This window comes from Gopherus flavomarginatus, chromosome 1, assembly GCF_025201925.1.
Source record: "Gopherus flavomarginatus isolate rGopFla2 chromosome 1, rGopFla2.mat.asm, whole genome shotgun sequence".
Classification (NCBI taxonomy): Eukaryota; Metazoa; Chordata; order Testudines; family Testudinidae; genus Gopherus; species Gopherus flavomarginatus.
Window position 1 is genome coordinate 324,797,943 of NC_066617.1, and position 13,190 is coordinate 324,811,132.

General features: G+C 41.0%; 2 protein-coding genes across 3 annotated transcripts in view; one reads left to right on the top strand and one right to left on the bottom strand.

The window, feature by feature from the left end:
- The window catches only part of HSPH1 (heat shock protein family H (Hsp110) member 1), a 33,417-nt gene that overhangs the window by 8,015 nt on the left and 12,212 nt on the right, over window positions 1-13,190 (top strand). Inside the window, exons 5-10 of the mRNA XM_050937177.1 lie at window positions 612-711; window positions 1,803-1,936; window positions 2,892-3,136; window positions 5,427-5,655; window positions 7,258-7,364; window positions 8,943-9,076. Of these exons, the coding sequence (XP_050793134.1) occupies window positions 612-711; window positions 1,803-1,936; window positions 2,892-3,136; window positions 5,427-5,655; window positions 7,258-7,364; window positions 8,943-9,076 (949 nt within the window). The remainder of the gene's footprint in view (window positions 1-611; window positions 712-1,802; window positions 1,937-2,891; window positions 3,137-5,426; window positions 5,656-7,257; window positions 7,365-8,942; window positions 9,077-13,190) is intronic.
- LOC127043254 (WD repeat-containing protein 64-like) overlaps window positions 12,310-13,190 on the bottom strand; it is a 100,700-nt gene continuing 99,819 nt past the window's right edge. The window contains exon 29 of one of the 2 annotated variants that reach the window (XM_050937170.1): window positions 12,310-12,378. In XM_050937170.1, coding sequence (XP_050793127.1) covers window positions 12,328-12,378 — 51 coding nt within the window. In that variant the 3' untranslated portion in view covers window positions 12,310-12,327. The remainder of the gene's footprint in view (window positions 12,379-13,190) is intronic. The other variant, XM_050937168.1, reaches the window with a different exon arrangement.

Below are 13,190 nucleotides of genomic sequence, written 5' to 3' on the forward strand. Positions count from 1 at the left end.
GGAAAATTTCTTTGGTTCCAAGTATAGTAAAGAACTTAAACTCAGAATGTTTGGCAGTATGCTGCATCTAATGTTAACAGCAAAATAGCTTTGACTACTTTTTCCATTTCTTTTCAAAAATTAATTTAGGCTTGATTCATCTACATTATGCCTCCTCAAAATATTCTGCGTTACTAACTGGTCTTGCATGTGCTTTTAGGCCCCAGTTCAGCACAGTACCTAATCATTGGCTTCAGTCGGCTCAGTGGTTTGAGCATTGGCCTGCTAAACCCAGTGTTGTGAGTTCAGCCCTTGAGGGGGCCACCTAGGGATCTGGGGCAAAAATCAGTACTTGGTCCTGTTAGTGAAGGGAGGGGGCTGGGCTCAATGACCTTTCAAGGTCCCTTCCAGCTCTAGGAGGTAGGTATATCTCCAACTATTTATTATTATACTAAGTACTATGCTGAATCAGGGTTTTAGGTAACTTTATTTTGGGCTAAAATCTTGCAGTTGCTAGACATAGTGGCAGATGCCTCCTTTTGAGGATGCAGAATGGGTAGCATTTCAAACCAACATTTATGTTGAAAGTCTGGCTTTCTAATGGTAATTCTGTTCCCATATGATTTCTTCAGGTTCCATCATTTTTCACTGATGCCGAAAGGAGGTCTGTCCTAGATGCTGCTCAGATTGTTGGCCTAAACTGTCTGAGACTGATGAATGACATGACAGCAGGTAAAGCAAAAGAAACATATTCCAGCAAGTGTATGTTTAGTGGCGGGCCATTTAGATAGTGTAACTTCAAACTAAGAATTGCTAAAAATAGACCAGTCACAAAAGCAGAGTAGGGTTACAACACTTGTGCCATTTTTTTCTTGACCTATAAAACTTCTGTCATGAGGTGCTGTGAAGGTGGTAAAAAGAGAAAGCTTTGCTTCCTAAGGTGACTTAATAGGAATACAGCAGAACCTCAGTTACAGACACCTCCAGAGGGAAAGTTGTTCATAGTTTTGAAATGTTTGAAACTCTGAACAAAACATTATGGTGGTTCTTTCAGAAGTTGACAACTAAATATTGACTTAATACAGCTTTGAAACTTTATTGTGCAAAAGAAAAATGTTTCCATTTAAATTATGACTGTGAAAAGCAGCAAGCACAGAAACAGTTTCCTTACCTTGTCAAATTTTTTTACACGTCCCTTTATTTTTTGAGTAGTTTAATGTTTAACACAGTACTGTACTGTATTTGCTCTGTTTGGTCTCTGCCGCTGCCTGTTTGCATGCTTCTGGTTTCAAATGTGGTGTGTGATTGACCAGTCAGTTTTTAACTCTGGTGTTCGTAACTCTGAGGTTCTACTGTACTGTACTTAACTTCTCCTGACCCACACATATGAGGATAGGAATTGCCCTAGCAGTATAGACCAGTGGTCCATCTAGTCCAGGATCCTGTCTCTTCAGAGGAATGTGCAAGAGGAATCATAGTGATAAATTGTTCAATAAGTTGCCTGTATGAGGAACGTTTTCATAATATTTGTCATCAGAATTTTTTGTTAAAACCACTATCAGTGCAATTGTGGCTGTCAACGTCCATATAAATATTTAATCTAGTTTTGCTGGTGTGCTCAGGGCTCAGAAAATTCATTGGTAGATGTAATATGAAGTATTAGTGCTAGGAAGTACATCTAGCAATGTATATATGAAAACATTTTAGTTGGAATCTACCTTTTGTGACTATGCACCATTGCAAAAATGATGAGCTGAATGATGCACTGAATGGAGATCCACTAGTGATTGTGCAGATAACATTTGATGATTCTTGCTTTACAGTGGCTCTTAACTATGGAATTTATAAACAAGACCTTCCAGCTCCAGAAGAGAAGCCACGGATAGTGGTGTTTGTTGACATGGGACATTCTGCATTTCAAGTATCAGCCTGTGCTTTTAACAAGGGTAAACTAAAGGTAGTCAGCTAATAATCCATTTTTGTGTGTTACTCCATGGGCCATGTAAAGTTCAGTCAAGAAAAAGGGGGAAAAAATTGTACCACTAAAATGTGCTTGAATTGAAATGATGACCAAACAGAACATGGCTGTACAACACCTTACATCTTTTCATATTGATTAGCAGGTCTTGCTCTTGCTCTGACATGCATCCGACAAAGTGTGTATTCACCCAGGAATGCTCATGCTCCAATACGTCTGTTAGTCTATAAGGTGCCACAGGACTCTTTGCTGCTTTTGCAGATCCAGACTAACATGGCTACCCCTCTGATACTTGCTGTAGACTCTGAATTAGTTTTTTTCAGGGATTCAAGTGACCTGAAAACTGTTCTAATATAAACACGTGAAATAGTTGTAACAGTACACTGACACAACTATAGTAATTAAACCACTTGAACTTGCTGACCACATTTTAAAAAGAGAATCTCTTAGTGGCAGTATATGTAAAGACTACTAAAATACACAACTTACAGCTTCATTTTTTGGAAGTATTTATTTAATGTGTGTAAAGTGATATGGTGAACACAAACATTAAGGATTTTAGCACCATTAATATGAGCTCCTTATACTATGTTGCAGTTACACTGAAGCTGTAAATTGACAGTCATTTGAGATTGTAATAAGCCATTTGAACCTATGGGTGGACTAAGGACCTGATGACACTGGACTGTCACCCATTCTAGAAAGGCTGTGTTTTTTGTTCTTGTTTGTTTTTTGTTAAGACAAACTTCCAACTTACAGATGTACAGACCAACTTCTACTAATACCGTACTAAATCTTTAAACTTGCACACTGGAAGAAATAAACCTATGTGGTGGCATCTTTATTTTAAAAAAGGCCTGCAGGCATAGGTGGAAATCCAGTGTAATGTCTAATAGTCAAATGTAAAACTAAACTATTTTCTCTTTCAAACCAGGTGCTTGGCACAGCCTTTGATCCCTTCCTAGGGGGGAGAAACTTTGATGAAAAGTTAGTTGATCACTTTTGTGCAGAAATAAAAGCAAAGTATAAACTGGATCCGAAATCAACAATTCGAGCTCTTCTTCGTCTATATCAGGAGTGTGAGAAACTGAAGAAGCTAATGAGCTCTAACAGCACGGACATCCCACTTAACATTGAGTGCTTTATGAATGATAAAGATGTGGCTGGAAAGATGAACAGGTGAATAGGAGCTAAAGGAAAACGAGGGAACACTGTGATTAAAGCAAATCCTCAGTGGATGGGATTCTTTGTTTCCACAGCCCTAAAAGAAAAGGGACCGTCTATGCCAGGGGTTCCCAAACTTGCTTCGTGGCTTGTTCAGGGTAAGCCTCTGGTGGGCCATGAGATGCTTTGTTTACCCTGAACAAGCCGTAAACCAAGTTTGGGAGCCCCTGATCTATACTAAGATGTTTATTAAACATGGATTATCTTTGAAACAGTGGCCAGTTCTGGCCACTTATAAATCTAATCTTTGTTGTGAATACTTCCATCTCTTTTGTGATGCTGGAATAGTTCAGACTTGATTACATAATGTATGTGATGTCCATATGAATGAAACAAATGTACAGTGTTGAACAATGGTGTTGCAGTGCCTGCCTATACTCCTAATCTGAAATGCCCTCATTTTTAGGTACAAGGCACTATCACCTTGTGTCTAGAAGTAAACCTGCTAGACTTAATACACAAAATACTTTGTAGTTTGAAGCAATTAATTTTGCTACACATGCAACATACCCAATACAAATCCATAAAAGTAAGGAAATAAAAAGTTAACCCACCTGATGTGCATACCCTCTTCTACCATACACCACAACCTTAACTCAGTCTTCTGAGGAATGTCATCCTCCATCTTTCCTTTTAACTGTCCTGTACTCAACCCTTTATCAAACTGCTGTCTCCTAACACAGCCAACTACTACTCCAGATGTCAACAACTATTAATATTAGTGGAAAACATAAATTGGTGAAGTGGCGCATGCAGGAGGGTGAAATGGGGCAAGACTGCACTTGCAGTATGTGGTCTGTGGTGGATGGTAGTTGTAATGGTGAGGTACATACTTATGTGTGGAAGATACGTATTAAGTGGCTTATCGTACTTCCTTGTTTTTGTGGGTTTGTGTCAGGAATGGTTCATGTCAGTCATGATATACAAACTTCATCATGAACCAGTTAGCTTCCTAGGGTCCTTTTATAATATTTCATTAGGGATTTTTAAAAAATTTTTTACCTGTGGGGAGGGGTGTAAAAGTGCAGCTACTGCTGGAGAAAACTATCCATTTATGAGCCCTTTTCTGCTGTGGAATAAAATGGGACAGAAAAGTGTGTAGCTCCTGATGGATAAGATTCTATTTGCAAACTTTTTTCAACAACCAATTGTTTGTTTGCACAGCACACAAACTGTCCATTATAATGTGAAGAATAGCTAAAAATTACCCTAAATCCAACCTTTTTTTAAAAAAAACCCGCCTGTTACACCAGATCGACTCAGGATTCACTTTTGTGCCAAGTTTTGTGTGTTTGAGAGCCCAAATTCAAAAGATTTCTATTAAAAAGAATCCAAAGGTGTAAAATCTCACACCGACTGGCTGCCTTCTTTTAGAGAAAATCATAGGTTTAAAGTGGAGTATAAATTCATCTAGGTGAGATGTTGTACATGCTTTGAATTCCTATTACTGGTTGAGAAACTGAAGCAATAATTAAAGTAACATGGTTGCCCTCTTCATCTGTAGAAACAGAAACTCGCCACTTATACAGAGACATTTAACTTAACAAACATGGGTTGACGCTTTCAAAGCAGGGCAGGGAGGTTGGCTGCACACCCTTAATTAAAACTAAATCCCCTTTGATGATTTCAACCTTGGTGATAAATGGAGCTTTATTGCTTAATCTGAAAATACTGTAATGCACACCATGATAGAACTGGAGGGCAGAATATCACTATACAGGAGACTGGCTGACTGATTGTTATACAGACTGTTTTACTAATTTACATTCATTCCCAGTCATTACTGACCAAAAGTAACTGTCTCAGGTGGATATTTGGTGTTTTTTCCCTAGAAACTAGAGGCACAAGAGCTCACAGCACAAAAATCACCAACACTGTTTGCACCTTTATCTGTAGCTTCTGCAGAAAGGCTGATGATGGGCATAGAGGCAGAATAGCCTTTAGAAGGGATCTCTTCAGGTACTGGTGCATATAGTTGAGCTGTGTTGACAGAAATGTGGGAAAACTTGCATGGTATCTATTCATAGTGTTGCTAGACTCTGTGGACATCACTTGAGTTTGGCACATTTGCAAACACTAAATTCACTAACTTTAAAAACACTAAACAGCTTTAAAATCTTTTCATGGTGGCTTAGTTTATAAAACCTTTTTGCTGAAACATGCAGTTTTAAACAGTTCCTAACAAAATGTGGTAAAGCAAAACTCCAGAGTTTTTAACTATGGCTTTTTGTCTGATTTTTCCTAGATCCCAGTTTGAAGAATTATGTGCTGACCTCCTACAAAGGATAGATGTGCCCTTCCATTCATTAATGGAACAAACTCAGCTTAAAGTGGAAGATGTGAATGCTGTTGAGATTGTTGGTGGAGCTACACGCATTCCAGCTGTTAAAGAGAAGATTGCAAAGTTCTTTGGCAAAGATGTCAGCACAACACTGAATGCAGACGAAGCTGTTGCAAGAGGCTGTGCTCTACAGGTACAGTATTCACAGTACCACGTACGTATTCTGCGAGTACTTCCTTTCAAGAACTGACCATATAGTTATAGCAGATGGCAAAAGTGGCACTCTTAAAGCAGGCAATGGAACATATGCTTTGTGCTGAAACAGTGACATGCTTAAAAAGCTCTGTCACTTTAATTGTACATACGTACTGATTTAACTAAACTGCAACTAGTCACTGTATTTTATCTGCTTTAAGCCTGTGGAGCCATTGCCATTTTTTTTTCTCAGACTTCCAAACCTCTTGTCATATACCTTATTCGCTCTCTCTCCTCACTTCACCTCTCTTCCAGTCAGTCCTATTGATGCTGCCGAGAGGGCTCAGGCTCTGCTTCGTTCAAAGCCTTCCTGGCAGGTGCAAACTGGGTGAGGCAGTGGTCGTTGACCAGTCCAGACAATACAAAGTAATCAGCATAAAGACAATAGGCCTTTGTAGGGGGTTCAGAGTATTCTCTGCTGTACTGTTTTAGAAAACATTTACCATTAGGTGCATTCCAGAGGCAAAACAATCCACTCTTAAGAAATTTAGGAGAATCACCTCTGGCACAAATGATTTAGTATTATCCATCAAAGGCTGTAAAAGCTTCCTTTGTTACCTGATGTATTCAGATGGCTTCTGTGTACTACCATTAAACATACAAATACATGCATTTGTGTGTAACATTTTCTGGTATTGGACTTAGTATTACATTTTTCTATTAACTTAGAGTATCTCATTTCTGCAATCCATATTTACTTGACTTTGAAAGTAGATTTTCTCTTACAGTATGCCTACACTGCAAGTGAAGGTGTGAAGTAGCAAAGGTAGGCGTACCCATGCTACCTTTAATCTGTTAGAGGTGCTAGCTAGTAGTGAAGATGCGGTGGCATGGGCTTGCAACCCAAGTAGATGCTCGGGGGTCCCTGACAGATTTGTACTTGGGCAACTGGCCTGAGTGGGATGTGACTACCCATGCTACAAACAGTCACATGCAGTGTGCGCATACCCTGAAAGTAAATTGCTTTTGCTCTGAACCTTTTTCCTTCTGTACCTCCATCACCCTTTTTTCCTTTCATTCCTTGTTTTGTGTTCTATTCTTGTCTTCCTCCTCACTAACCATAGCCGTTGAACATCCATTGACTACTCCCGTAAGCACAGAGCAAGCAACAATGGTAATGGGCTTAACTCCCTTCACTGTTGAACGTGCACAGCACGCTCACATGGCATTCTGTGTAATGCTGTTACTCCTTTGGAACGTACCAGGTGCATCCCCTGAGAACTGTAATGTTAAGCAACAAGAAAAATGTAGTTTAATCTGTGTTAGAACTAAGATAAGAGTAATTTTGGTTGGTTTAGGGATAACTAGCAGTTTGGCTACAGTGCAAGGGATAAACTGAAGGTCCCTTGTACACCTTTTTTGTGAGCATAATTCCTTCACAGCAGGGTTTCACTTAAGCAGTTAATTTACCTAGATCTGTTTTGGTACAATCAATAAAGTATAGGACTCTTTTTGTAATATTTATTGAGAAAGTTTAATGTATTTTAAGGCATAACATTCAGGCACATAGCCAATCGTAACAGCTGTTTTTGTCTTTTAGTGTGCAATTCTTTCTCCAGCATTTAAAGTGAGAGAATTCTCTGTCACAGATGCAGTTCCATTCCCAATATCTCTGATGTGGAACACAGAAGCCGATGACACTGAAGGGTAGGTAGCTTAAAGTATTGTTCCCGTTTGGACTTGGGTTTTACACAATATAAGGATAAAGTTCATCTGTGCGTCTTTCTTGAAGGGTCAGTGTTAAATCTAACAATTTATAGGTCCGTTGAGCTGTGCTGTTTATAGCTTTGGTAGTGGTTCTGTCGTAACAATACTTACTTTATCTCACAAGAGAAACTGAATGCTGTATTAATCCCCACCAAAAGTAAGAATAGTGGCTTGTAAATCAGACTCAGAATTAACCTCCTTAGTCAGTGAGCTGTACTGATTGAGATAAAGTGGCCACCTGTATACAGGGCCCAATTTGACTTGCATGTTTAAGAAGATGTAAACATACAGAAGTAAATTTATTGGATAATAAATACAGAAATGAGAGGTTAATCAAGAACTATGTAAATGTTAATACATACGTTCAAAACATTTTCTACCGTTCCAGTTCCTTTCAAAGGTGGGCTGTCTTGTGGGCATTTTTCCAGCTGAAAATATTCCTAATAGTTTGATAAAACAAACTTTTTTATAGAAGATTTTTCTTTGACTAATTAAACATACGGATATAAGAATATACTCAGTAACTGGTTTAAAAAAAATTGTAGCAAGATGTGCTTCTAAGACACATTTAAAAAAACAAACTTTAGTGTCTCATAATAATCTGTAAAGAATTTTGTTGTCTTTTATAATTCTTGGCATTGAAGTAGAGTGAACACTTTCCTATTTTCTGTTAAATGTACCACATGCGGTTTGCAGCAGTCCTGTATATACACCTCAATCTACGCCAGTTCTCCTTGCCCCAAGTTCCACCTAGTTCAGCCTTGAATCTCTGGTCCATCTGTGTTTTCTCATAAGATGCAGCTGTACAGATCTCATTTGTTCTGTTGCAGACTGAACCTCTGAAGGCAAACTGTATTCCCATTTTCAGCTATCTTGTTTTCTGTGGCTCAGTTGTGAGGCAGTTAATCTCCCACCTAACCAGGTTTCCAAGACTGGAATTCAACAAAAGATTTGTTGGGTAGGGAGTTAAATTAAATTTTCTGGAGACTGGAAGTAAGCAGACTCAGAAAGCCCAGAACACAGGAGAATCCTGGATGAATAGTTGTCAGCCTTCCTTTCAGAGCAAGGGAGGAAGAATAATAGTGTCTCTGCTCTGTTGACTGAGCCACAAAGCAAATCAGCTGGTAACCAGGAACATAGCCTTTGAGATTCAAAAAGGCGTTAGAGAAGTGCATTTTTTTAATTTTAATAGTTATTTCAAGGTAACTGAGGGACATGTACAGTACTTGACTTTTTTTTTTTTTTTCCAAACATCTACTGGTAATCTGTTCCCAAATCCTATTCAAACATGACTGAACTGTCTTGCTTAACATGCCCTAAAATAGCTGGAATGTGTAATCACATTATCAACTTAGAGTATAGGTCTTTGTGTAATGTCTGATAGCAAAGATTCTTTCCCAGAAATAACTTTCTCAGGACTATTTGTGTTAAAGGATCCAACATTTCTCAATGGGAAAATCCGAGCTGTTTCAGCACATGTACCGTTCTAAAGTACTTTTTGCTTGATCCTCACTGTAGGGTTCATGAAGTGTTCAGCAGAAATCATGCAGCACCTTTCTCCAAAGTTCTCACCTTCTACAGAAAAGGTCCATTTGAGCTAGAAGCTTTCTATTCTGATCCTAATGGTGTCCCATATCCCGAGACAAAGATTGGTAAGTGATTGTCCTGGTGAATGTGGCACTTTGCCATCTTTCAATCTCTTGGTATAACTTTCATTACTTTCACTGGAATTGTGTAATGTTAAGCCACCTCATTCTGATTTGATAGAGCTGTAACACATTGATTTATGTATATGTTTTCGTGTTTCCAGCCCCATTTACATTTGAACTGAGTCTGTGTTTAGCCTAGCCCCTGGTAGACACTTCCATGTCACAAGCCAAAGAGAGGCTGCCAGTTATGTCAAGTTCCTTGACTGGAATGAAACCATTATAAGTGCAAGGGATTTCTTAACACTTTAAAAAAAAAAAAAAAAATAAAAACAGCTAGTTTTCCACCTTGCACCACCACCATCTTAATTTTAAAGTATCCTTAAACCGATCCCCTGTATACAAAAAACTTAAGTTTTGATTCTTCCACTGGAAGTGAAACAATAATCCACCTTTTGGAAACTTGTTCCATTGCTTTACTGTTGTAGGGATTCCCTTAATATTTAATCAGAAAATTGTATTGCATTTTAGTAACCTGTGCTAATTCTTGTCTCCTTGATTACTAAGAATTGGGGCTCATAATCTTTACATGCTTGTATATAATAGTCTTCTCTTTCTTTTTTTCCTGAGATGGAACATTCATAGTTGTGACAGTTACAAAGACATTGTAGGGTTCATGTTTGTCTACAGTAATTTATAGCATATGTACAGTTTTACAAGTAAAAAGATTTAACTTCAACCCTGAAAACTTTACCTGGACTCTGAAAGTCAGTTTGGTGCTGGTTCAAACAATCAAGCTAGTTTCTTCATTCAGAATTGAGTTAGTAGTTGTGGCATGTGAGCCAGAAGAGAATGCAAATCATGCTCCTATAGCTGTATTAGTTTTGCAAGACAAAATAAAATTTAGAACTGACTTTTGTCAGTAAAGTAATCAGACATAAGTCAGAGTATGTCTACACTACGGGATTATTCTGATTTTACAGAAACCATTTTTTAAAACAGATTGCATAAACTCGAGTGCACGCAGCCACACAAAGCACATTAATTCAGCGGTGTGCGTCCATGTACCGAGGCTAGTGTCGATTTCCGGAGAGTTGCACTGTGGGTAGTTATCTCATAGCTATTCCATAGTTCCTGCAGTTTCCCCGTCCCATTGGAATTCTGGGTTGAGATCCCAGTGCCTGATGGGGCAAAAAACATTGTTGCGGGTGGTTCTGGGTACAGCCTCACCCCTCCTTCTGTGAAAGCAGCAGACAACTGTTTTGCGCCTTTTTTCCTGGGTGAACTGTGCAAACGCCATAGCACAGCAAGCATGGACCCTGCTCAGCTCAAGACAGCAATCATGGATGTTGTAAACACTTTGCGCATTATCGTGCAGTCTGTGCTGAACCAGGACCTGCAAAACCAGGCGAGGAGGAGGTGGCTACGGCAGTGCGGCGATGAAAGAGGACATGGACACAGAATTCTCTCAAACTGCGTGCCCCTGCGCTTTGGAGATCCTGATGGTAATGGGGCAGGTTCTAGCCATTGAACGCTGATTTTGGGCCCGGGAAACAAGCACAGACTGGTGGGACCATATAGTTTTGCAGGTTTGGGACGATTCCCAGTGGCTGTGAAACTTTCGCATGCGTAAGGGCACTTTCATGGAACTTTGTGACTTGCTTTCCCCTGCCCTGAAATGCCAGAATACCAAAATGAGAACAGCCCTCACAGTTGAGAAGCGAGTGGCAATAGCCCTCTGGAAGCTTGCAACGCCAGACAGCTACTGGTCAGTCGGGAATCAATTTGGAGTGGGCAAATCTACTGTGGGGGCTGCTGTGATGCAAGTAGCCAAAGCAATCACTAAGCTGCTGATACGAAAGGTAGTGAGTCTGGGAAATGTGCAGGTTATAGTGGATGGCTTTGCTGCAATGGGATTCTCTAACTGTGATGGGGCGATAGATGGAACCCATATCCCTATCTTGGCACCGGAGGGAGCACCAGAGCACCCAGTACATAAACCGCAAAGGGTACTTTTCCATGGTGCTGCAAGCACTGGTGGATTACAAGGGACGTTTCACCAACATCCACGTGGAATGGCCGGGAAGGGTTCATGACACTCGCGTCTTCAGGAACACTAGGTTTAAACGGCTCCAGCAAGGGAATTACTTCCCAGACCAGAAAATAACAGTTGGGGATGTTGAAATGCCTGTAGTTATCCTGGGGGACCCAGCCTACCTCTTGATGCTATGGCTCATGAAGCCATACACAGGCAGCCTGGACAGTAGTCAGGAGTTGTTCAACTATAGGCTGAGCAAGTGCAGAATGGTGGTAGAATGTGCATTTGGCCGTATAAAGGTGCACTGGCGCACATTACTGTCTCGCTCAGACCTCAGCCAAACCAATGTCCCCTTTGTTATTGCTGCTTGCTGTGTGCTCCACAATCTCTGTGAGAGTAAGGGGGAGACCTTTATGGCGGGGTTGGAGGCTGAGGCAAATCTCCTGGCCGCTGATTACGCGCAGCCAGACACCAGGGCGATTAGAAGAGCACACCAGGAAGCGGTGCGTATTAGAGAAGCTTTGAAAACGAGTTTCATCATGGGCCAGGGTACGATGTGACTTCTGTGTTTGTTTCCCCTTGATGAGCCCCCCCGCCCCTCTTGATTGACTCATTCCCTGTAAGCAACCCACCCTCCCGGTTCCATTACAGCTTGCTTAAGGAAATAAAGTCACTCTCGTTTAAAAATCATGTATTCTTTACTAATTATAAAAAGAGGGAGAGAACTGACAAGGTATCCCGGGTGTGGTTTGGGAGGAGGATAGGAGGGAAGGAAAAGGCCACTAAAATTTTTTCAAAATAATGACAGCCTTTTGTTTGGGCTGTCCACGGGGGTGGAGTGGGCGGGTGCACGGAGCCTCCCCCCACGCGTTCTTACACATCTGGGTGAGGAGGATATGGAACATGGTGAGGGTGGTTACACAGGGGCTGCAGCGGCACTCTGTGATCCTGCTGCTGTTCCTGAAGCTCCACCAGACGCTGGAGCATGTCAGTTTGATCACACAGCAGCCCCAGCATTGCGTCATGCCTCCTCTGATCTTCCTGCTGCCACCTCTCATCTTGAGCATCCTCCTGTCCTCACGTCCACTGGCGTCTTTCCTGTAATTTGATACCACGTCCTTCCACTCATTCAGATGAGCTCTTTCATTGCAAGTCACTTCCCTGATTTCCGAGAACATTTCGTCTCGAGTCTTTTTTTTTTTTTTTTTTTTCCGCCGCCTTATCTGAGATAGCCTTCGGGATGGAGTAGGGAGGCTTGAAAAATTTGTAGCTGCATGAGGGAGGGAAGAAAGGGAGAGAAGTATTTTGAAAGATACATTTTACAGAACAATGCTTATACTCTTTCACAGTGAAGAACACTATTCACCTTACATAGCACATGTGATTTCACTACAAGGTCGCATTTTGCATCTTAATATTGAGTGCCTGTGGCTCTGGTGTTAGATGTTACAGACACAGGTCCGGGCAGCAGAATTCAGCTTGCATGCAGCCATGGTAAGCCATTGTCTTTCGGCTTCTGCAGCCTTCATATACACAGTGCCCACCTTTCCCAAATACCAAGCAAAGCCTGTTCAGTGCTGCTTCTTTCCTGTTAACATGCAGCAGCAGAAACCACCCACCCATCCAATTCTCTGGGATGATCGCTTTACCTCTCCCCCCACCACGTGGCTGGTATCATGGAGGATCACTGCTAGCCAAACGCGATAAAGCTCAGCTCCAATCACCCCCCCTTGGCTGCCTGCAAGGAAGGATTTCTTTTAAGCAACAGGCAAACAGCCCAGTAGGAATGGCCATCTCTGTCCTCTTAATTAAATTCCTGAATTTCAACCAGGTTAACATGAATGATATCACTCTCCTGAGGATGACACAGTGTGATAAAGAATGGATGTTGCTTGAATGCCAGCAAACACCAGGACCATACACAGCTAGGCTTTGTCATGCAATGATACCAGATTACTTGCTACATGCATGGCGTGGTCAAGTGTCCTAACATGGAGGACGGAATAAGGCTGCCCTGCCCAGAAACCTTCTGCAAAGGTTTTTGGAGTACCTCCAGGAGAGCGTCATGGAGATGTCCCTGGA